The following is a 26,589-nucleotide window of genomic DNA, read 5'->3' on the forward strand; positions in this document are numbered from 1 at the left end:
AAATGTTAGGTCAAGAGGAAGAAGGAAAACAAATTCAAGAGCCGCTCTCAACCATCTAGAATTTTCTGCACCCCTCCTCTTGAAGAGAGACTAGCCCAGTTCTGACTATTAGAAGCTGGATTTCCCTCTTAAAGCACAACCTGCATTTAAGCCTTTGGATAAAATTGGAAGAAACCAATCTGTGAGTACTGTGGACTGTGCAGAAGGCAGAGGGCTGACAACTGCCACTAAAAACAGACAGATGGCAGGCCCAAGGCCCAGCAGTGAAGCAGACCCTGAAATTGAGCTTTTTGTGAAGGTAAGTTTCTAGCTCTAATGACAGCATACAGAATGTATTTTTTCTTGACACTGGACCTCAGCTCCTTTTTAAAAAGTCAACATTTCAGCTAGAGATAGGAAATAAATTTGCGATTATGTACCTACTCTGAGTCCTTGAAAAATGCTTGGGTGTTTGGCTGCTCTTAGATAGCAATAGAAAAACATCCCATCTGAAAAACGCAAGAAGATATGGTGGAAAGACAACTAGACTGGTTAGTAGTCAGAACAACTAAATTGTATTCTCAGTGGCTTCCTTTGTAACCGTGGACCTCTTTGTTTCTCTATCTATACAATGAAGTATCCTGACAAAATGATCCTTAATTCTTTCCAGGTCTCACAATCTATGTTTTATTGGATAGATTTTCGAAGGCCTGAATGTGAGGAGAGGGCCAAAAATGGCCCAATAGCCTCATTCCCACCCATGATCCAAATAGAGCTTTCTAAAATTCTCTTACAATGGATGAACATCACAGCAGTGTCACATGAACACCATAGGAGGGAAAAGCCAGGAGTGTTTGTGTGCCTGTTATGTGAGCAGCAGGCATTTTGCCTTGGTTTTTTTTAAACATCTTAACTTTTAAGAAAAGCCCTTTGGAAAACCCCTAAAGCAGGAGAAAGGAACATGTGTTTCTAAATTAGCTCATCAAGAAAAAGAAACAATTTGTATGCGTTATTCCAAGTAGAAACTACATAGTTTCCTAAATCTTTGCCTATATTAACTATTTTCTATATATTTTCATTTACTATTGGAAGTATTCAGGATGATGATAATAATAACAAATTCATATTATGCTTGACCCTTTTCTAAACACTTTACATATATTATATCCTTTAGTTTAGGAGGATAGGTTAATAAAAGTAAAGTAGTATTATACGTAGTATTGGTAGTAATATCGTTCTCATGATTTCTAGATAAGTAAGCTAAGGAAACAAAGGTTAAGTAATTTGCCTCTAAAACTACATCTCCTCTTGATGGCCTACAAAGACACAAGTAAGGCGTGCTTATCAAATATTAGATTAAACACCTGTTAGCCAAAGTAATACTTTTATACCCTGGTGACTCAGACAGTAAAGAATCTGTCTGCAATGCAGGAGACATAAGAGATGCACATTAGATCCCTGGGTCAGGAAGATACCTTGGAGGAGGGAATGGCAACCCACTCCATTCTTCTTGCTTGGAGAATTCCACGGACAGAGGAGCCTGGTGGGCTATAGTCCATGGCGTCACAAAGAGTCAGACACGACTGAGAGACTAACACTTCTACTTTCACTTTTTTTTTTTTTAACATATATACACCAAGTACATAGTTAATCTGCCTTTTCAAAATTATGGGGGAGAGAGAGACTCTTGAATTCCTACACAGAAAAAGAATGCAACTAAGTGTTTGCTGGACTGTGGGGCATAAGAGCCACTTCTCCTACCTCTTGTTATTGCTGTTTAGTCACTCAGTTGTGTCCAACTCTTTGCAACCCCATGGAATATAGCCCGCCAGTCTCCTCTGTCCATGGGATTTCCCAGGCTAGAGCCTAGAGTACTGGAATGGATTGCCATTTCCTTCTCCATCTCCTACCTCTAGATTCCAGCAAATCTAAATAAGCCTTAACTTCCTAACTGGCTTTTTATACCTACCAATTTCAAACCAGAGGTAATAAGTCTCTTCATAGGGTAACTAGTGTCTTTTGTCTAAACTTATTTATTCAATCCAACAAAATTCCTCTAACCCATTGCTGGCACTGATCTGTGTGTTTATCTTCATAGACTTCCTATGATTTGCATGGTTATCTAGACAGTAGAAGTTAGGAAGTCACACGTTGGAGGAGCAAATGTTAAATTAAACAATAACTTTCAGGTTAAAAACTGATAACTTACTGAGTACTTACTATATGTCAGGGCCTGTGCTAAGTGGTTTATTATTAACTCTATTTTATGGGTACAGAAACTAAATAAAAGAGTAGCTAGGTGGTTTTGCCTAAGGTTACATAGCTAATAAATGGCTGGGTTAAAATTCCAGTCCTTTTAAATAGCTGTTTTGTGTGTGCATATTCAGTGGCTAAGTCATGTCCAACTCTTTGCAACCCCATGGACTGTAGCCTACTGGAGTGGGTTGCCATTTCCTTCTCTAGGGGATCTTCCAGACCCAGAGATCAAACCCACGTCTCTTGCATCTCATGCATTTGCATGCAGATTCTTTACCACTGTACCACCTGGGAAATTAAAATAGCTGTGCATAATCTTAATTATTTTCACTTGGGCACACTTTTTAGTAAAATTTCTCAGAATTTCATTAGATGAAATCCTCTAGATGTAAGCTTATCTAATGATGTTGACACAAGTCACAGATTTTCTGAAAGAACCTTGACTATCATCTGGTCTGGGTTTTTGTTTTGCTTTGCTTTACAAGTGGTGCCAGTGGTAAAGAATCTGCCTGTAATGCAGGAGACATTAGAGAGGTGGGTTCAATCCCTGGGTCGGGAAGATCCCCTGGAGAAGGGAATGGCAACCCACTCCAGTATTCTGGCCTGGAAAATCCCGTGGACAGAGGAGCCCAGCAGGCTACAGTCCATAGGGTCGCAGAGTTGGACATGACTGAGTGACTTAGCATGCACACATGCAAGATTGATTCCAAAGATCTCTAGAAATTCTGTAGAAGATACTATGAGGGAGAATAGGGATTGAGAGAAGTGAAAATGTTAATGACAAAGCTTAAAAAGCAACTGTATCTCATTTATACTGTGGTGTCTTTCCCAGGATTAAATAACTGCAGTTTTCCCAGCTACCTCTAGGAAACCTACCACAATTTCCCAATAGCATTGATGGGATCCCTAAAAGAAAGTAAGTTTTTTCCTATCACAATTAAGAATTCATATCACACACACCCCTGTGTTCCATGTAGCTAGTGAAAACATTGCCTTTCAGCTCTGAATGACTTGGGCAAGATTTATATCTGGGAACTAAGAAAGGATTTTCTAAAAGAACACATTTTATTTTTTCTAGATGCAGAGGTTGTCTTATTTGTTTGCTGTTCACTGATAAATGGAGTTTTTGTGTTCTCTACTCTACTGGTCTAATGGAGAAGGAAATGGCAACCCACTCCAGTATTCTTGCCTAGAGAATCCCATGAATAGAGGAGCCTGTTGGACTGCTGTCCATGGGGTCACACAGAGTTGGACACGACTGAAGCAACTTAGTAGCAGCAGCAGCAGCTACCAGTCTAAAATTAAGTTTTCACAGATTTGTAGATAACATGTGTGCTATGCTTAGTCACTCAGTCATGTCTGACTCTTTGCAACCCCATGGACTATAGCCCTCCAGGCTCTTCTGTTCATAGAGATTGTCCAGGCAAGAATACTGGAATGGGTTACCTTTCCATTCCAGAAATGCCTTTCTCCAGGAGATCTTTCCAACCCAGAGATCAAACCCAGGTATCCCGCATTGCAGGCAGATTCTTTACCATCTGAACCACCAGCAAAGCCCAAGACTACTGAAGTGGGTAGCCTATCCCTTCTCCAGAGGATCTTCCCAACCCAGGAACTGAACCGAGGTCTCCTGCATTGCAGGCAGATTCTTTACCATCTGAGCCACGAGGGAAGCCCATAACATTATAGACTTTAACATTTGGGCCAAAATCCTGAATAAAATATTTTTGTCTTTATTGATAAATTTGAGATAGAAAATGATACTATTCTCTAACCAGACTGTTTTCAAATTAGAACTATTATAAAGACAATCATAAAGACTTTTTTGTTGTTGTTGTTGTTGTTCAGTTGCTCAGTCATGTCTGACTCTTTGCAACCCCCATAGACTGCAGCACGCCAAGCTTCCCTGTCCTTCACCATCTCCTGGAGTTTGCTCAAACTCATGTCCATTGACTCGGTAATGCCATCCAACCATTTCATCCTCTGTCATCCCTTTTACCTCATGCCTTCAACCTTTACCAGCACCAGAGTCTTTCCTAATGAGTCAGCTCTTGGCATCAGGTGGCCAAAGTTTTGGAGCTTCAGCTTCAGCATTAGTCCTTCCAGTGAAAATTCAGGGTTGATTTCCTTTAGGTTTGACTGGTTCAATCTCCTTACTGTCCAAGCGACTGTCAAGAGTCTTCTCCAACACCACAGCTTGAAAGCATCAATTCTTCGGTACTCAGCCTTCTTTAGGGTCCAACTCTCACATCCATACATGACTACAGGAAAAACCACAGATTTGACTCTACAAACATTTGTCAGCAAAGTAATGTCTCTGCTTTTTAATATGCTGCCTAGGTTTGTCATAGCTTTTCTTCAAGGAAGAAGCATTTTAATTTCATGGCTGCAGTCAGTGTCTGCAGTGATTTTGGAGCCCAAGAAAATAAAATCTTTCACTGTTTCCATTGTTTCCCCATCTATTTGCCATGAAATGATTGGACTGGATGCCATGATCTTAGTTTTTGGACTGTTGAGTTTTAAGCAAGCTTTTCCCCTCTCTTCTTTTACCTTCATCAAGATGCTCTTTAGTTCCTCTTCGCTTTCTGCCAAAAGGGTGGTGTCATTTCTTATCTGAGGTTATTGATAATTCTCCCAGAAACATTGATTCCAGCTTGTGATTCATCCAGCCTGGCATTTCACATGATATACTCTGCATAGAAGATAAATAAGCAGGGTGACAATATACAACCTTGGCATACTCCTTTCCCAATTTTGAACCAGTCCATTGTTCCATGTCCAGTTCTTCTTGACCTGCATACAGGTTTCTCAGGAAGCAGGTAAGGTGGTTTGGTATTTCCATCTCTAAGAATTTTCCACAGTTTCTTGTCATCCACACAGTCAAAGGCTTTAGCATAGTCAATGAAGCAGAAGTAGATGTTTTTTTCTGGGATTTTCTTGCTTTTTCTATGATTCAAAGGATGTTTGCAATTTGATCTCTGGTTCCTCTGCCTTTTCTGATTAATAACAAATCCAATAAAAATATTAATTTGGAGAAAGCAGGGTTTAAGGAGTGTGGGTTCTGCAGTAGATAGTAATGGATTTGCTACATGAGAAGAGTATATGTGTTCAACTCTTGTCTAGGTGAGAGTACTTGAGCAAGTCAGCTTCTCTGAGCCTCTTTCCGTATCTGTATGGAGTAATGATAGAACCTCCCTCACAGAACCATCTTCACTGTAAGGATTAAATCAAATAAATACGTAAGACACCATAGTTTTTAACATAGTAAACAATAAATGTCAGATGTTGCAGTTGTTGTTATTTTTTACACTTAGAAACTTAGATCACAAACACAAAGAGAAAATGTTCTGGTGAATGACCACATCCTGTCTTTGCCAGCTGGAAGTAGGTAATTTATCAATCAGGCTTCACAATTTGTGTGTGTATGTGCTCACTCACTTAGTCATGCCCAACTCTTTGTGACCCCATGGACTTCAGCCCGCCAGGCTCCTCTATCCATAGGATTCTCCAGGCAAGAATACTCAAGTGAGTTGACATGCCCTCCTCCAGTGGATCTTCTGGATGCAGGGATCTAACCTGGGTCTCTTGTGTCTCTTGCATTGACAAGTGGGTTCTTTACCACTAGTGCCACCTGGAAAGCCCAACATTTTGTGTAATGGCACTTTATTTTTTATTTAATTTTTATTTTATATTGGAGTAGAGTTGATTTAGTTTCAGGTATACAGCAAAGTGAATCAGTTATACATATACACATATTCATTTTTTTCAGATTCTTTTCCCATTTAGGTTGTTTATATAATTTTGACCAGTGTTTCCTGTGCTATACAGTAGGTCCTTACTGGTTATCCATTTTAATTTTGAAATTAATTTATTTATTATAATTGGAGGCTAATTACTTTACAATATTGTGGTGGTTTTTGACATACATTGACATGAATCAGCCATGGGTGTACATGTGTCCCCCTGTGCCAAACTCCCCTCCCACCTCCCTCTGCATCTTATCCCTCAGGGTTGTACCAGTGCATTGGTTTTGAGTGCCCTGTTTCATCGAACTGGGACTGGTCATCTATTTTACATATAGTATATACATGATTCAATGCTATTCTCTCAAATCATCCCACCCTGGCCTTCACCTGGTGGTGATTTAGTCGCTAAGTTGTGTCCAACTCTTATGACCCCATGGACAGAGGAGCCTGGCAGGCTACAGTTCATGGGATTCTCCAGGCAGGAATACTGGAGTGGGTAGCCATTTCCTTCTCCAGGTGATCTTTCCAACCCAGGAATCAAACCCGGGTTTCCTGCATTATAGGTGGATTCTTTACCAACTGAGCTACAAGGGAAGCCCTCGCCATCTCCCTCAGAGTCCAAAAGTCTGTTCTTTATATCTATGTCTCTTTTGCTGTCTAGCATATAGGGTCACCATTACCATCTTTCTAAATTCTGTATATATGCATTAATATACTGTATTGGTGTTATTCTTTCTGACATACCTTACTCTGTGTAATAGGCTCCAGTTTCATCCACCTCATTAGAACTAATTCAAATGCTTTTTAACAGCTGAGTAATATTCCATTGTGTTTATGTACCATGGCTTTCTTATCCATTTGTCTGCTGATGGACATCTAGGTTGCTTCTATGTCCTAGCTATTGTATACAGTGCTGCGATGAACATTGGGATACACATGTCCTTTCAATTCTGGTTTCCTCGGTGTGTATGCCCAGCAGTGGGATTGCTGGGTCATATGGCAGTTCTATTTCCAGTTTTTTAAGGAATCTCCACACTGTTCTCCATAGAGGCTGTACTAGTTTACATTCCCACCAACAGTGTAAGAGGGAGCCCTTTTCTCCACACCTTCTCCAGCATTTATTGTTTGTAGACTTTTTGAAAGCAGACATTCTGACTGGTGTGAGATGGTACCTCGTTTTGGTTTTGATTTGCATTTCTCTGATAATGAGTGATGCTGAGCATCTTTCACGTGTTTGTTAGCCATCTGTATGTTTTCTTTGGAGAAATGTCTGTTTAGTTCTTTGGCCCATTTTCTGATTGGGTCATTTATTTTTCTGGAATTGAGCTGCAGGAGCTGTTTGTATATTTTTGAGATTAATTCTTTGTCAGTTGCTTCGTTTGCTATTATTTTCTCCCATTCTGAAGGCTGTCTTTTCACCTTGCTTATAGTTTCCTTTGTTGTGCAAAAGGTTTTAAGTTGAACTAGGTCCCATTTGTTTATTGTTGCTTTATTTCCATTACTCTGGGAGGTGGGTCATAGAGGATCCTGCTGTGGTTTATGTCGGAGAGTGTTTTGCTTATGTTTTCCTCTAGGAGTTTTATAGTTTCTGGTCTTATGTTTAGATCTTTAACCCATTTTGAGTTTATTTTTGTGTATGGTGTTAGAAAGTGTTCTAGTTTCATTCTTTTACAAGTGGTTGACCAGTTTTCCCAGCACCACTTGTTAAAGAGATTCTCTTTTCTCCATTGTATATTCTTGCCTCCTTTGTCAAAGATAAGGTGTCCATAGGTGCATGGATTTATCTCTGGGCTTTCTATTTTGTTCCAGTGATCTATATTTCTGTCTTTGTGCCAGTACCATACTGTCTCGATGACTGTAGCCTTGTTGTATAGTCTGAAGTCAGGCAGGTTGATTCCTCCGGTTCCATTCTTCTTTCCCAAGATTGCTTTGGCTATTTGAGGTTTTTTGTATTTCCATACAAATTGTGAGATTAATTGTTCTAGTTCTGTAAGAAATACCGTTGGCAGCTTGATAGGGATTGCATTGAATCTATAGATTGCTTTGGGTAGTATACTCATTTTCACCATATTGATTCTTCCAATCCATGAACATGGTATATTTCTCTATCTATTTGTGTTCTCTTTGATTTCTTTCATCAGCGTTTTATAGTGTTCTATATATGGGTCTTTTGTTTCTTTAGGTAGGTTTATTCCTAAATATTTCATTCTTTTTGTCACAATGGTGAGTGGGATTGTTTCTTTAATTTCTGTTTTCTCATTGTTAGTGTATAGGATGCAAGGGATTTCTGTGTATTAATTTTATATCCTTCAACTTTACTATATTCATTGATTAGCTCTAATAATTTTCTGGTGGTATCTTAGGGTTTTCTATGTAGAGGATCATGTCATTTGCAAACAGTGAGAGTTTTACTTCTTCTTTTCCAATCTGGATTCCTTTTATTTCTTTTTTCTTCGTTGATTGCTGTTGCTAAAACTTCCAAAACTATGTTGAATAGTAGTGGTGAGAGTGGGCACCCTTGTCTTGTTCCTGACTTTAGGGGAAATGCTTTCAATTTTTCACCATTGAGGATAATGTTTGCTGTGGGTTTGTCATATATGGCTTTTATTGTGTTGAGGTATATTCCTTCTATGTGTGTTTTCTGAGAAGGTTTATCTTAAATGGGTGTTGAATCTTGTCAAAGGCTTTCCCTGCATCTATTGAGAAAATCATATGGTTTTTATTTTTCAATTTGTTAATGTGGTGTATTACATTAATTGATTTGTGAATATTGAAGAATCCTTGCATCCCTGGATAAAGCCCACGTGGTCATGATGTATGATCTTTTAATGTGTTGTTGGATTCTGTTTGCTAGAATCTTGTTGAGGATTTTTGCATCTATGTTCATCAGTGATATTGGTCTGTAGTTTTCTTTTTTGGTGTCATCTTTGTCTGGTTTTGGTATCCGGGTGAAGGTGGCCTCATAGAATGATTTTGGAAGTTTGCCTTCCTCTGCAATTTTCTGGAAGAGTTTGAATAGGATAGGTGTTAGCTTTTCTCTAAATTTTTGGTAGAATTCAGCTGTGAAGCCGTCTGGACCTGGGCTTTTGTTTGCTGGAATTTTTTGATTACAGTTTCAATTTCTGTGCTTATGATGGGTCTGTTACAATTTTCTATTTCTTCCTGGTTCAGTTTTGGAAGGTTATACTTTTCTAAGAATTCGTCCATTTCTTCCAAGTTGTCCATCTTATTGTCATATAGTTGTTGATAGTAGTCTCTTATGATCCTTTGTATTTCTATGTTGTCTGCTGTAATTTCTGCATTTTCATTTTTGTTGATTTGATTCTTCTGCCTTTTTTCCCTGATGAGTCTGGCTAATGGTTTGTCTATGTTATTTATCTTCTTGAAAAACCAGCTTTTAGTTTTGTTGATTTTTGTTATAGTCTCTTTGTTTCTTTTTTACTTATTTTTGTCCTAATTTTTATGATTTCTTTCCTTCTACTAACCCTGGGGTTCTCATATCTTCTTTTCCTAGTTGCTTTAGGTGTAAAGTTAGGTTATTTATTTTATTTTTTTCTTCTTTCTTGAGGTAAGTTTGACCATCCCCTTAGCACTGCTTTTACTGAATCCCATAGGTTTGGGGTTGTCATGTTTTCACTTACATTTGTCTCTATGCATATTTTGATTTCCTTTTTTATTTCTTCTGTGATTTGTTGGTTATTCAGAAATTTGTTGTTTAGCCTCCATATGTTTGTATTTTGAATAGTTTTTTCCCTGTAGTTGACATCTAATCTTACCATTGCAATCAGAAAAGATTCTTGAAATGATTTCAATGTTTTTGAATTTACCAAGGATAGATTTATAGCCCAGGATGTGATCTATACTGGAGAATGTTCCATGTGCACTTGAGAAAAAGCTGAAATTCATTGTTTTGGAGTGAAATGTCCTATAGATATCAATTAGGTCGAACTGTTTGATTGTATCATTTAAAGTTTGGGTTATCCATTTGAAATATAGCAGTGTGTCAGTGTCCATCCCAATTTCCCAATTTATCCCTCCTCCCACCTTCCCCCTTGGTAACCATAAGTTTATTTTCTAAGTCTAAGTCTGTTTCTGTTTGGTAAATAAGTTAATTTCCATCATATTTAGATTCCACATATAAGTAATATCATATGATATTTGGCTTACTTCACTCAGTATGACAATCTCTAGGTCCATTCGTGTTGCTGCAAATGGCATTATTTCATTCCTTTTTATGGCTGAGTAATATTCCTTTGTGTATATATACCACATCTTCTTTATCCATTCATCTGTCAATGCACAATTAGGTTGGTTCCATGTATTGGCTATTGTAAACAATGCTGTAATGAACATTGAAGTGCATGTACCTTTTCAGATTATAGTCTTCTCTGAATATATGCTAAGGTCTGGGATTGCTGGGTCATATGGTAGTTCTATTTTCAGTTTTTTCAGGAACTTCCATACTGTTCTCCATAGTAAATGCACAAACTTACATTCCCACCAACAATATAGGAAAGTGAAGTCGCTCAGTCGTGTCTGACTCTTTGCAACCCCATGGACTGTAGCCTATCAGGCTCCTCCGTCCATGGGATTTTCCAGGCAAGAGTGCTGGAGTGGATTGCCATTTCCTTCTCCAGGGGATCTTCCCGACCCAGGAATCGAACCTGGGTCTCCCGCATTGCAGGCAGACACTTTACCGTCTGAGCCACCAGGGAATATAGGAGGGTTCCCTTTTCTTCATATCCTCTCCAGCATTTATTGTCTGTAGATTGGTTATGGCCTTTCTGGCCAGTGTGAGATAATACCTTGTTGTAGTTTTGATTTGCATTTCTCTAATAATGAGAGATGTTGAACATCTTTTCATGTGATTATAAGCCACCTGTATATTTTCTTTGGACAAATGTCTATTTAGATCTTATGCCCACTTTTTGATTGGGCTGTTTGGTTTTTTTATACTGAGCTGTTTGGGCTATTTGTATATTTTGGAAATTAATCCCTTGTCAGTTGCTTCATTTGCAAGTATTTCCTCCCATTCTATGGGTTGTATTTTTCTCTGGTTTATGGTTTCCTCTGCTGTGCAAAAGTTTTTATATTTAATTATATCCCATTTGTTTATTTTTGCTTTTATTTTCATTACTCTAGGAGGTGGATCCAAAAAGATCTTGCTCCTATTTATGTCATAAAGTGTTTTGCTTAAGTTTTCCTCTAAGAGATTTATAGTATCTGGTCTTACATTTAGGTCTTTAATCCATTTTTAGTTTATTTTTGTTTATGGTTTTAGAGAATATTTTAATTTCATTATTTTACACGTAGCTGTCCAGTTTTCACAGCACCACTTATTGAAAGGAGACTGTCTTTTTCTCTATTGTATATTCATACATTTTGTGTAATGGCACTTTAAATCAGCATTATTATAAACAACAGAAAAAGTTTCAGTTTTCCTGTAAAATTGTACTGCATTTCCCCCACACCTCAGTGTTCTGCCTTTCCTTTTACCAAAAGCAACCCACCCTTCCTGCTGTAACTATTATCAGACTTTATTGTTCTTCCTGCCTCCCACCGGTAATCAAGATTCCATTCACTAACCCCATTTATGATTGGATCTTTAGTCTGACTTCTGTTACAAAAGAAGTTCAGACTGCCAAGACTGGTTGTCTCTTCCCATATCTCTTCACTCTCAGACGCCACAAAGAGCAACAATGAATGCTATTTCCTCTGTTGCAGTCACTGCCAAGAAAAAGAAAACTTACCAAAATATAAGAATTATGTCCAAGATCAAGGTTGCAGAATGGTCAGTTTCAGGTGAAAACGCTGTTCCTGTTTTATGATAGATAAGTGCCTTCTTTGCTTCAAACTTGTATGCATGGTTGTAGGGGAAAGTGAAGAAAGAGCAATCCAGGGGAGGGAGCTCTCTGATCCCTTCTTATATGGCCATTAATCCCATCATAAGGGTTCGACCTTAATGACTTCATCTAATAGTAATTTGCATCTGCTAATCCCAAACTCCCACTCCATCCCTCCCTCGACACCCTCCTTGGCAACCACAGTCCCTTCTCTACATCTGTAAGCCTTTTTCTGTTTTACAGATAAGTTCATTTGTGTCATATTTTAGTTTCCACATATGAGTGATATCTATATTTATCTTTGTCTGGCTTACTTCACTTAGGATGATAATCTCTAGGTTCATTCTTGTTGCTGCAAATGGTGTTGTTTCCTTCTTTTTATGGTTGAGTAGTATTCCATTGTATATACACACCATATCTTCTTAATCCATTCATCTGTCAATGTACATTTAAGTTGACTCCATATCTTGGCAATCATAAATAAGGCTGCAATGAACATACAGGTGCATGTATCTATTTGTAAAATAATAACAATAATAAAGCTGGAGTCCCAACACACTATTTATGTGAAAATAAATTCTAAATATTAATAGATGAAACAAATGTAAAAAGAAAACCCTAAAGGTAGTAGAAAAAAACACAAGAGGACATGTTTATAGTAAAACAAAATAAGAAAATATTTTTTCTTTGCAATTCTGATGTATATAACAGCTGTATACACATATCAGAAAAAAACAGATTTTACAAAGCAAAACAGTGTAAGATTTTATTTAAAATTTTAATTTTACATGAGACTTCAAAAAATTACGTGTAATGTATCAAAAAGAGTTAGTGTCTTTAGTAGACAAATAATTTTTCCAAACTAATAAGGAAAAAGTCATAATCTTAATAAAAAATATAAAATTGTCATGAGCAAACAGTTCACAGAATAAGGAAATCAAATATCCAATGAAAATATGGAACACATATTTCAAGAAAGAAATTTGGCAGGATTATCAAAATGGAAAATGCAGTTAATGTTTAGTCAGCATTCTGATTTTAAAGATGAATTCTAAATATATAATCTTAGAAATGGAACAAGTTGTATGCTTGGAAACATTTGTTACTGAAGTATTTAGAGTAACAAAATTTTGGAATATCTGAAATGGTTATATAAATATTGGTAATGTATAAAATTTATCATTATTATAAACTCATCACATATTTTATATACAATAAAATTATTTGCTTCATTAGCACTCTCTGCCCATAGATTGTAGAATCCTTGAGATTAAGGACTTCCAACTTTGTCTCTAACAACTTGCTCATTTCACAGTAAGCATTCAGTAAATATTTGTTGAGCGAATGAATGAAGGAAGCCTTTCTTTATCTTAATAGGCTGGAAGTGATGGGGAGAGTATTGGAAATTGTCCCTTTAGTCAACGCCTTTTTATGATCCTCTGGCTTAAAGGAGTTAAATTCAATGTGACTACTGTTGACATGACCAGGTAAGAGAAATCAGGACATGTTTTATTCTGGGGGTTAAAATCAGTAGACACCGATACAATCTTGGTGTTTGCATAATATGTACTTTATCTAGAAGCCTAACTCTGCTTATTTTCAATAATCATAGAAAGCCCAAAGAGCTGAAGGACTTAGCCCCAGGCACCAATCCGCCCTTCCTGGTATATAACAAGGAGTTGAAAACAGACTTCATTAAAATTGAGGAGTTTCTAGAGCAGACACTGGCTCCTCCAAGGTACAGCATTTTTACAGGATATTATTGTTTGAGATGATCTATTTTATCGGCTTATTTATTGCAGGTTGAGGATTTTTCTAGACATTTCCTTTTCAGTTTTGCTCTTTCTAGAAAAGTTTGCAAAGATCCCCCCGATCACTCCATATATGATTAGAAAACTTTTGTTTTGTTGTTGTTATTCGGTTGCTAAGTCGTGTCTGACACTTTGCAACCTGATGGACTGCAACACGCCAGGCTCCCCTGTCCTTCACTGTCTCCCAGAGTTTGCTCAGATTTATGTCCATTGAGTCAGTGATGTTATTTAACCACCTCATCCTTTGCCACCCTTTTCTCCAATTTTGCCTTAAGTCTTTCCCAGAATCAGGGTCTTTTCCAGTGAGTTGTTTATATTTTTCCTGGCAATTTTTATTCCAGCTTGTGATTCATCCAGCCCAGCATTTCATATGATGTACTCTGCCTATAAGTTAAATGAGCAGGGTGAAAATATACAGACTTGTCAAACTTTTTGCCCAGTTTTAAGCCAGTCAGTTGTTTCATGTTCAGTTCTAACTGTTGCTTCTTGACTCACATACAGGTTTCTCAGGAGGCAGGTAAGGTGGTCTAGTATTCCCACCTCTTGAAGAATTTTACACAGTTTGTTGTGACTCACACAGTCAAAGGCTTTAGTGTAGTCAATGAAGCAGAAGTAGATGTTTTTCTGGAATTCTCCTGGTTTTCCAATGCTACACCGGATGTTGGCAATTTGATCTCTGGTTCTGTGCCTTTTCTAAAACCAGCTTGAACATCTGGAAGTTCATGGCTCATGTAGTGTTGAAGCCTGGCTTGGAGAATTTTGACCATTACTTTAGCATGTGAGGTGAGTGCAATTATGTGGTAGTTTGAGCATTCCTTGGCATTGCCCTTCTTTGGGATTGGAATGAAAACTAACCTTTGCCAGTCCTGTGGCCACTGCTGAGTTTTCCAAATTTGCTGGCATATTGAGTGCAGCACTTTAACAGCATCATCTTTAAGGATTTGAAATAGCTCAACTGGAATTCCACCACCTCCACTAGCTTTGTTTGTAGTAATGCTTCCTAAGGCCCACTTGACTTCACATTCCAGGATGTCTGGCTCTAGGTGAGTGACCACACCATCGTGGTTATCTGGGTCATTAAGACCTTTTTTGTATAGTTCCTCTGTGTATTCTTCCCACCTTTTCTTAATCTCTTCTGCTTCTGTTAGGTCCATACAGTTTCTGTCCTTTATCATGCCCATATTTGCACGAAATGTTCCCTTGATATCTCTAACTTTCTTGAAGAGATCTCTGGTCTTTCCCTTTCTGTTGTTTTCCTCTATTTGCATTGTTCATTTAACAAGGCCTTGTTATCTCTCCTTGCTATTGTCTGGAACTCTTCATTCAGTTAGGTATATGTTTCCCTTTCTCCCTTGTTTTTTGCCTCTCTTCTTTTCAAGCTATTTGTAAGTGTTCCTCACCCAACCACTTTACCTTTTTGCATTTCTTTTTCTTTGCAATGGTTTTGGTCACTGCCTCCTGTACAAAGTTATGAACTTCTGTCCATTGTTCTATAGGCACTCTATCAGATCCAATTCCTTGAATCTATTCATCATCTCCACTGTATAATCATAAGGGATTTGACTTATGTCATACCTGAATGGCCTATTTTTAGACCTCTATTTTGTTCTTTCTAGAAAAGTTTGCAAAGATTCACCCTGATCACCCCATATATGATTAGAAAACTTACATATATTAAAACTTTATGAGATGCAAGTAGTGTGTTAAAATTTTAATTTAATTTTAGCCACATTGTCTAATCCATAATGAGGTTTGGGGACACTTATACTAGCAGAAATCAGATTTATTTTATTGTATAGCCCTCAGAAGATCTACAATTTTGAAATAGCCTTTAATTCAGTCTGATCTCTTAGTTCTGCAGGGGAGAAATATTATGTCTATCATGCATAAACTTCCCCCTTTGACTTCAAAGACACAAAGACCATCAATATAACATTTAAAATTATTTTTAAAATGCATAACTTACTTAAATTAAAAAAAGTAAATTCTCTGTAGTCTAGAAATAGAGAAGAAACCATTGGAGGGTTGGGAGTGAGGGTATGGGATAATAGCAGTGTAAAGTCCATGAGGACTGATGAAGACTAGCTCATTATATCACTGATGGCATGAAAGGAGAACATACCTAACACAAGAAAACCAGGAAACAGGTATCTCTCAATTAGCTAGAGGCCATAACTGCAATGTCTACACTTGAATGACAGCTGTACGTCTCTGCCCACCCAGAATAGTGTCTGAAAATAATAAGACTACTGTATTCATTTTAAATTGTTGTTCAACAAACTCAGTGTCTTAAAATATCACTCATTTATTATCTCACAGTTTTCATCAGTCAGAAGTCTGGCTGTAAGCTTAAAACTGCTCTAAAAAAGTAAAGTCTTAATGTTTATGTATACATTATAAATAAAAGGGTCTATCAGTACAAAATTCTTCCTACCTAAGAAACTAGGGATAATATTTAAGATTCTTTTCTGTGTTCCTATACTATGTCTCTTTCATCCATTAGTGATGGCTTCCTGTATTTTAAGCACTTGTTCCAAGTTTGTCCTTTAAGTATGGAGTCTTATTTTGTTATTTTCTCCTCATCCATCTTCCTCTACTACTGAATCCCCTCAAACCACCTGCTCCCCAACCTTTTCGTGATCCCAAAGGTAACTAATGAAAAATAATCTATGATGTATGTTTCTATACCCTTCTTATGCTCATATAAACACAATAATAGTAAGCATAATTTATGCGTCTTGCTTATCTGGCTTCAGAAAGCATTTTTTAATATACATCAACTCCACTAGTGTAGATTTATGCTTACTATAATTGTGCTGCAAGTTGCCAAATGATTCCTCTACTGATGGACATTCCCTTTCCTTTCAGTTTTTTTATCACTACAAACTGCTATAAATAACATCCTTTCTCATGTGTCCTTATGTACTGGTGTTTTTATTCCTGTGGAATAGATTCACAGGAACAAAATTCAAATGGCATATATCTTTTAAAATTTTTTACTGCTTTATCCACAAGGATACACTTTTTCAAAGTATCTTTAATACTATGCATTATCATTCTTTTAACATCTGTGTCACCCAGATGGGTTTAGTGATAGCTCACTGATACATCAGTTTGCATTTCTTCTAACATGTGATCTCGAGTAAACTTCTGGTTCCCAATGTATAATAGCTTGGGTCCTCGCTGATGTCTTTTCAGAAGATCTCAGCTGTCTCTGAGAGATCCTTCAGGACCCATGGCCCACATGCCCAGCGGAAGGCTCCTTCAAGTCTTTTTTAAAGGCAAAATGTTGGCTTTTAGTAAATATGGATGGTGGGTACATGGGCATTTCTTTTTTGTATGCTATTCTCTGTATCTTTTGTTAAACTTCAAAACTTCAGAATTAGCGATGAATTTTCATGCCTCCATACAATGGAATACCATACAGTCATTGAAAAATGTGTCTGAAAAGTACTGAAGTATAGTTGTCATATAACATTGTGTAAGTTTAAGGTATACAACATGTTGATTAAATACGTTTACATATTACAGTATGTTTACCAACCTAGTATTAGCTAATACCTCTATTCCATCACATAATTATCATTTATTTTTAGTGGTAATAATGGTTAAGATCTACTGTATTAGCAACTTTGAAATTTATAATACAGTATTATTGACTATAATCTCTAGGCAGTGGATTCAATTTCCTGAACTTATTTATATACTAGTTGCAAGTTTTTACTTTTAAATAACATCTTCCCAATTCTTCCATTCCCCATCCTGTCTCTTGTGACCACCATTCTACTCTCTATTTTTATGAGTTTGGCTTTTTAAGGTTCCATATGTAAGTGATATCATATAGTATTAGTCTTTCTCTGTCCGACTTACCATAATGTTCACAAGATCCATTCATGTGCGCACAAATGGCAGGATTTCCTCCTTTTTCATGGCTAATATCCATTGTGTGTGTGTGTGTGTGTGTGTGTGAATAAAACCACATTTATTCATTCATCCACTGATGGACACTCAGGTTGTCTTAAGTGTCTAGTGTTATTTGGTGAAATTTTGTAGATTTCTGTTTTTATTTTGGTTCTATACCTTTCATATTAAATTATTTCTAAATATTTTATATATCTGTCACTTTTGTAAGTGGAATATGTTACTAATATCCATTTTGTTATGGCTATTTCTTTAATGTTTGATTTGTATTTAGCCACCTTATCAAAATATCTCATTAATTCTAGCAATTATTTTGGCTAGAAAAGGCAATCTTGTCTTGCATTTTATAGGCATACAGTTATATTATTACTTCTCTTCCAATAATTATACTGATTGCTTTATGTTGTTGTTTTTCTCCACTTGCTAAAACCTCAGAAAATGTCAACTATAATAGCAATCATAGGCATTTCTGTCTTGTTGCCTAAACTTTATGTACAAAACGTAGTCACCCCCAGAATGGTATTTTTCCTTGTCTCACAAGTTAGTACATTCAGCACAATATTGAAGAGCCATAGTTATCATGATTATCCTCATCCTTTACTGACTTTAAAGGGAATAGTTGTGACATTTCACCATTTAAAATACTTTCTGAAAGTTGTTGATGGATACATTTGACCAAGTTAAAGAAATTAATTGACTCATGTCATCATTTAACAAATGTTTACTGAATATTTATTATGTGTCAGGTACTATTCTAGGCACTTGGGACACATCAGTGAATAAAACGGGCAAAGTCTCTCTGCCCTAGCAGAACTTACATTTTAGTTAGGGAAGACAGCAAATAAGCAAGAGAAAAAGCAAACTATGAACTATTTTAGATGATGATAAATATGAAGAAAAAGTAAAGCAAGGGAGGGAAGTAGTGGGTATTTGGGACAAGGGAGAGGTTGCAACGTCAGATAAGGTGGCCAGTGAAAGGCCTCACTTAGGAGGAGATATCAGATTTAAAGACCTGAAAGAAGAGGGAAGCAGGCCATGTGCATATACGAGGGAAAGCTCTTTATGTAAAAGGAGATCAAGTGAAAAGACCTGTGCTGGGACCTTGTCAGGCCTATTTGAAGAAAAGCAAGGCAGTCAATGGGAATAGGGCAGAGAGTGGAAGAGATGAAAGCAGAGAGGTAAGGTGGGATCAGATCACACCACTGTGAAGACTTGGGCTCTGGCAGCAGGTGCAGAATATTCTGAGAGTGTGAGGGACAAGCATGGGACAGGGAGGATACAGGAAGTTCCCTACATACAAACAAGTTCTATTCTGAGAGCATGTTCATAAGTCCAATTTGTTTGTGAGTCCAGTGAAGTTAGCCTGGTGGTGGTGGTTTAGTCGCTAAGTCGTGTCCGACTCTTGCAATCCCATGGACTGTAGCCTGCCAGGCTCCTCTGTCTATGGGATTCTCCAGGTGAGAATACTGGAGTGGGTTGCCATTTCCTTCTCCAGAGGATCTTCCCCACCCAGGAATCCAACCCAGGTCTCCTGCAATGCAGGCAGATTCTTTACCAACTGAGCTATGTACCCAATAACCTAGAAAATCCCATGGTCAGAGGAGCCTTGCAGGCTACAGTCCACAGGTCACAGAGTCAGACACCACTGAGCACGCACCAACCCCCAATGACACGATCAGCTATATAGTACTGTATTGTAATAGGTTTTTAATACTTATCACACAAATAATACATAAAATGTAAACAAGCACAAAAAAACAAAGGAAACATTTTTAATCTACAGCACAGCACCTTGAAAAGTGCAGTACTGCAGTACAACAGCTGGCATCCAGGAGCTGGCATCCAGTAAACAGGCAAGAAGGGTTACTGACTAGAGGAGGGAGACAAGGTGGGAGATAGTAGAGCTGAAAGGTCTCAAGAGCAGTAAGAGACAGAGGGTGCGCTGCAATGTCACTCATGCCTGCATTGATGGCACAGTGTCTGGCTCCTTGATGGACTCAATTCCACCCACCCTCTTGAAGAAACAGTCCAGTGATATCAGGGTAGTTACTCTATATCTCGCCATAGATGACACAGTAGCAGTGGATTGCATTCTGAACACCTGCTGCAACATTCATGTACCATTCTAGGTTCAGGTCCTGGGTTTCAAAAGCTGACAGTGCCTCCTCAAATAAAGAAAAGCAAAGATACGGAAAAAAATCTTCTATTAATTATGTGTGAAGTAATATTTACTAATTTAATCTGGCTTTGTAAGATATAATTCACTGTCAGTGAACAAGTCATAGACTTAAGTAATACTCAGTGGAGATTTTGGAAAATGGCAAATCACATAGAGAAGAATTTCAGGGATAAAAGAAATTAAATTTGGCCACTGGGTGTCCATCTTGATCCATATTCACTAGTAGTTAGGGCAAGAGAAATAAATCTTTTAAGTGACTTCAGCTTTTCTTTGTAGTTCTCTTTCCAGAGAGTTAAGGGAATGCTTTTATTTAATAACTAACACAGTAACACATTTTCTCTTTCAAAGTCTTTGTGAAAAAAAAAAAAAAAAGATTGTTTCCAGTTTGGGGCTATTATATAGCATGTGTCCAAGTTTTTGTGTGAACATGTTTTTATTTCCCTTGGGTAAATATCTAGGCATGGGATTGCTGGGTCATATGGTAATGTATATTTAACTTTGCAAGAAACTGCCAAACTGTTTCCCGAGTGTATCACTTTGTATTCCCACCAATAAAGTCTGGGAATTCTAGTTGCTCTTAAAAAAAAAAGAAAAAAAAAAAAAAGAAAATCCCCTTGCCATTTGCTGTGTTGTAAACCTCACCCGTTCTTCACTTACTTATTCCTCTGGCCTCTCTGTCCTTTCTCTGGCCTTCCATCAGGTCTTCATTAGTGAGCTCCTTGTGTTGCACAGCAAGGAGTTCAATGAAGTCATCCTCCTGCAGATCTAGCTCATATCTTTTAAAGTTTGAACCTTGAAGATTCGTATGTTGGGGAATTACTGTAATCAAAAATGGTTGCAGTAATATAGGCTTGGGACCAGGCAGGAAGCAATGGATGTGGCAAGTTGTGGACAGATTATAGATACATTTTGAAAGGTAGGCTGGCTGGACTTGCTAATGGATAAAACGCAGGGATAGAGACAAAGAGGAATCAAGGAAGATGGTTAAATGTTGGACCCAACCATTTCTAGTTGCTAGTGCAGGGTTTTCTGAATAGGAATTGATTTATTGATTGGACACTTTTCAGGCATCTGTTCATGATCATACAGCTTTTGTTCATTTGTTAATGTGGTGAATTACATTATTTTATTGTATTATGCTAAGTTAACTTTGTATTACTAAGAGGAAGACATCTCCGCTTCTTTTCCCCACCCTCTCCTCTACACTTTTATGTGTTTTGTTATTTGAATCCATGTTTTTTGTACTACTTATCTTCTGCCAAACAGGTTTTTAAGATCAAGTATGTGGGGTTTCCCTCATAGCTCAGGCGGTAAAGAATTTGCCTGAAATGCAGGAAACCTGGGTTCGATTCCTGGGTCAGGAAGATCCCCTGGAGAAGGAAATGGAAATCCACTCCAGTATTCCTGCCTGGAAAAAATCCCATGGACAGAGGAGCCTGGTGGGCTACAGTCCATGGGGTCACAATAGTTGGACATGACTTAGTGACTAAACCACCACCATGGGGACCCAACAGTCATTTGAAACATTGTTTTCACAGATAAAGGAACTTTAAATTCCAAATAGCTGGTTTCCCAGTGAATTTTAACCACTAAAGTATTCTCAGACTGGAAAAAAGACACATTTTCAATGAAAGGTTTCTCAGGACCTTCAGTTTCCAGCACGATTTTCCAAAACTTCTATTCTCAGTAGAGTGCAAGCTAGGACACCTGGTGTATGCCTTGTTATATGTGAATGTCATGTGCAGTGATATTTCTTTTTAAGGTATCCTCACTTGAGTCCCAGGAACAAGGAGTCCTTTGATGTGGGCTGTAATCTCTTTGCCAAGTTTTCTGCATACATTAAGAATACACAAAAGGAGGCCAATAAGAGTAAGACATCTTTATTTAAATCTTTTTGTTTTTCTCACATTGTCACAATCACATTCTGACTCAACTAAAATAGGGTTTTCCTGAATATATAATATATATTGGGAAATACTCTTCATCTTGTTCTCTTTTCTCTCTTCCGAAATTCCCTTGAATGAAGTTTTATTGGATTTAGAACCTAATATTCAATATAGTAATCACCAACTTAGCTCAACTCGAACATTGGCATGCCAGATGTGAACTAACTACAGGATTGTATTTCTTAACCCTCCAACTCTCCCAGCTGTGTGTACCTTTAAGGTTTCTTAAACCATAGCAGCTACCATTTCCCACAAACACTCTTGAACAGGTTTACTATTCTCTGAATCAGAAGAGCTATGAGTCTCTTTTCCCACTTTCTGACTCTCCTTTAGTGATAATATGCATCACCTTTCTTTCTTTGACTCTCCTCCCAATGTACTTCCTCAAGAAAAGTCCAAAAATATTTCCACTTGCCATTTGATTAAACATCTGCCTCTGTCTTATCAGTGTGTAGTTGAGCATTTTGGTTAAATATATAGATTTTGAAGAGTCAGTGTAAGCAATATGAAAAGACAGAGATATCTAAATGTGTGAAAAGTGTATTGAGAATGTATTCAGTCATGAAGACAACAAATGTATATGTAACCCTATTATTTCATTGCCTCAGCCTTTGAAAAATCTCTGCTTAAGGAATTTAAGCGTCTGGATGACTATTTGAACACCCCACTTCTGGATGAAATTGATCCAGACAGTACTGAGGAACTCACAGTCTCCAGAAGATTGTTCTTGGATGGCGATCAACTGACCCTGGCTGACTGTAGTTTGTTACCCAAACTGCACATTATTAAAGTAAGTCTTTACAGGGTGGGCTGAATGATTGAGAAGGGTCTGGGGAGTCGCCAGCAGGAAGCACAGTGACCATTCAGTGTGAGGTTTTTATATTATTGATTTTTCATCATTGTTATGCATAGTGTATGTCTCCTTTCCTCCTCAGAGGAAAAATCCATAATGATCTCCACTGGAAAACATAAACACTTCTTGCTTCTTTCTTCCTAAATCAGAAGGTGTTTTCCTACTGTCTTGTCTATAAAACAAGGGTACCTATTGCACAGAATTGTTGAGGAGTAAGACACTGTTGGAACCCTAAACAAACTCTTAGTCCAGTAAAGAGATACAAGCTCTTTATCTGTGCTTCCTTCTTCTAAATATATTTATAATTAAATATAGCATAAATATAAAAATAATTACAAACATGACGTTTTGTTTACATATGTAGAAAAAGAACATTAAAGTAGTAAATCCAAGATTCTTTAAGTTTATTTTGTACTTTTTGTGTAGATAATATGTCCTCAATGATCTGGACCTTTGAGATATATTTTTACACAGTTGGCATGTTACTGATGCCCCTCACTACCAACTGCTTTTCCTCTTTTTTTTTTTTTTTCCCAAAACCCTAGGTTGCTGCAAAGAAATACCGTGACTTTGACATTCCAGTAGAATTCTCAGGAGTCTGGCGCTATCTCCACAATGCCTATGCCCGTGAAGAATTTACCCACACATGTCCAGAAGACAAAGAAATTGAAAATACCTATGCAAGTGTGGCTAAACAGAAGAGTTAGGACAGCCCTTTCAGTAGAAAAATCTCTCTTTTCACTTGCTATCATACTAGAAAGTCTTTTAGAAATAAGAATATGGAAAATGCTGTTTCCTCTATTCAACTTTCTTATGAAAAAGAATACTGTATTTTCTGTACCTAGTTAATCCAAACTATCTGCTTACTGTGTATTTTACAGGTCTTCATATTTCATTTTTTAATTCCCATGGCACAACCACTGCAATTTTAAATTATATGAAAAGTGTCAATATCTTTTACCATTTGATTGAAATCCTAGAAGGTATCATGTGTGCAAGCTCAACCGATGGCTAAAGTTACAAATGACATATAGTCATGGTTTCAAACTGTCCCTTAGAGACATTTCCACCTAAATCATTAAAACAATTTTACTAAGACATCTGACTGACCAAAAGGTCTTCTTGCTATTCACTAAAGGGTAAAGTAAACCATTCTTAGAGAATAATCATAAATTTTTCTACAGAATTTTAAACTGTTCCATTATTAAATGTACTCAGATGTCCACCTTAAAATGCAATCAAATCACTCAAATCTGAAAACAAAAACTGAACTTTACTCATGGTCCTTCAGAGAAGAAACAAAGTTTAGCTTCAAAAAAGAAATACAGGTGCTATTATACGTCTTGGTGGGAGTTAGATAAAATTTATTTATTTATGGCCAACCCCAGGGCATGTGGGATCTCAGTTCAGTTCCCCAACCAGGGATGGAAACCATGCCCCTTACAGTGGAAGTGCTGAGTCTTCACCACTAGGGAATTCCCTAGAAAAAAATCTCAATGAAGCAGTGTTTTAATAGGTTCAAACAAAAGTAAGGCAATGAGTACAGAGTTAACAGGTACATGAAATAGGCGCATGAAAAGATGCTCACTATCGCCAATTATTAGAGAAATACAAATCAAAACTGCAGTGAGGTACCAGCCCACACTGGTCAGAATGACCATCATTTAAAAGTCTACAAATAACAAATGCTGGATAGGGTGTGGAGAAAAGAGAACCCTCCTACACTGCTGGTGGGAATGTAAACTTGTGTAGCCACTACAGAGAACAGTATGGAGGTTCCTCAAAAAACTAAAAATGGAGCTACCATATGACCCTGCAATCCAATTCCTGGGCATATATTTAGAACTATAATTTGAAAAGATACATCCACCCATATGTTCATAGCAGCATTATTTACAATAGCCAAGACACTGAAACAGCCTAAATGTCCATCAACAGATGAATGGATAAAGAAGATATGATATGTGTGTGTGTGTGTGTGTGTGTGGTATGCTAAGTTGCTTCAGTCGTGTCTGACCCTTTGTGACCCTATGGACTGTAGCCTGCCAGGCTTCTCGCTCCATGGGATTCTCCAGGCAAGAATACTGGAGTGGGTTGTCATGCCCTCCTCCGGGGGGTCTTCCCGACCCAGGAATCGAACATGACTCTTTTATGTTTCTTGCATTGGCAGGTGGGTTCTTTACCAGTAGTGCCACATGGGATGGCCTTGACACATGCACACTACTATATATAAAATAACTATAAAGACCTACTGTACAAGAAACTCAACTTAATACTCAGTAAAGACCTATATGGGGAAAGAATCCAAAAAAAGAGTGAATATATGTATAACTGATTCACTTTGCTGTACACCTGAAACTAACAAATCATTGTATACTAAATATACTCCAATAAAAATTAATTATTAAAAAACAGACTACTTTGCAGACCTCATGCAAATAAACTTCAAAACCTAGATGATAGGAATAATTTCCTAGGTAAGCAAAGATTACCAAAAATAACTCCATTATAGATTAAAAAAAAATTTAAAGACCATCTCACAGAAGAAATAGAGACCAATATTACCTTTAAGTGTTGATATAAAAGTACTAAATAAAATATTATCAGCATCCAATCACAAGTAGAATTTATTCCAAGAATAAAAGGTTGTTTTAATATTAGTGATAATAATACATAACAGATAATAATAGTAATAGTAATAATAGTAAATATATGCATATATTACTTATTAATATGGTATATAATATTAACACATATATGATTATCATTACAAATCCTGAAAAAGCCTTAGACACATACAATACCTGATACAAACAGTTAAGGAAGAAGAAGTCAATGGTTATATTCTTATCATAATAAATTATATATCAGTTCAGTCGCTCAATCGTGCACGACTCTGCTGCCCCATGGACTGCAGCATGCCAAGCTTCCCTGTCCATCACCAACTCCCAGAGTTTATCCAAACTCATATCCATTGAGTCGGTGATGCCATCCAACCATCTCATCCTCTGTCGTCCCCTTCTCCTCCTGCCTTCAATCTTTCCCGGTATCAGGGTTTTTCCAATGAGTCAGTTCTTTGGATCAGGTGGCCAAAGTATTGGAGCTTCAGCTTCAGCATCAGTCTTTCCAATGAATATTCAGGACTGATCTCCTTTAGGATGGACTGGTTGGGTCTCCTTGCAGTCCAAGGGACTCTCAATAGTCTTCTCCAACACCACAGTGTAAAAGCATCAATTCTTCAGCCCTCGGCTTTCTTTATAGTACAACTCTTACATCGGTACATGACTACTGGAAAAACCATAGCCTTGACTAGAGGGACCTTTGTTGGCAAAGTAATGTCTCTGCTTTTTAATATGCTGTCTAGGTAGGTCATAGCTTTTCTTCCAAGGAGAAACTGTCTCTTAATTTCATTGCTGCAGTCACCATCTGCAGTGATTTTGGAGCCCAAGAAAATAAAGTCTCTGTTTCCATTGTTTCCCTATCTATTTGACATGAAGTGATGGAACCAGATGCCATGATCTCAGTTTTCTGAATGTTGAGTTTTAAGCCAACTTTTTCACTCTCCTCTTTCACTTTTATCAAGAGGCTCTTTAGTTTGTTTTCTAATGTTATATTATATATATATATATATATATATATATATATATAAACATATAGCATTATGGGGGTTAAGGCATCCAACCTCCCATGGAGTTAATAATTCATGTATAACTTTTGACTCCCCCAAATAGCAATACTTTTGCCTGGAATCCTTACCAATAACATAAAAAGCTGATCAACACATATTTTGTATGTTATATGTATTACATACTTATACATAAAGTGCTCTTAGAATAAAGTGAGTTAGAGAAAACAAAATGTTGTTAAGAAAGCCATAATGAAGGGGAAATACATTTACAGTACTGTACTGCATTTATCAATACCATCGGTGTACATCGTCTGTTTATAACATGAATCATCTGCATGTCAGTATCTACATCAATATTGCATTATCTGATATAACACTATAAATGTTATTTGTATTACTAACACTAGACATAAAAATGAAAGATGGT

General features: G+C 37.3%; 1 protein-coding gene across 3 annotated transcripts; it reads left to right on the forward strand.

Annotated features, from left to right (window-relative positions):
• CLIC2 (chloride intracellular channel 2) lies at window positions 1–24,948 on the forward strand. 3 transcript variants are annotated; one of them, XM_010821539.4, is made up of 7 exons: window positions 58–298; window positions 3,068–3,151; window positions 13,202–13,311; window positions 13,437–13,562; window positions 21,498–21,604; window positions 22,290–22,471; window positions 23,080–24,948. In XM_010821539.4, the coding sequence occupies exons 3-7, from the start codon at window positions 13,256–13,258 to the stop codon at window positions 23,239–23,241; spliced, it is 633 nt and encodes a 210-aa protein (XP_010819841.1). In that variant the 5' UTR covers window positions 58–298; window positions 3,068–3,151; window positions 13,202–13,255; the 3' UTR covers window positions 23,242–24,948.
• Window positions 24,949–26,589: the final 1,641 nt, after the last annotated feature.

This window comes from Bos taurus, chromosome X, assembly GCF_002263795.3.
Source record: "Bos taurus isolate L1 Dominette 01449 registration number 42190680 breed Hereford chromosome X, ARS-UCD2.0, whole genome shotgun sequence".
NCBI classification, from domain to species: domain Eukaryota; kingdom Metazoa; phylum Chordata; class Mammalia; order Artiodactyla; family Bovidae; genus Bos; species Bos taurus.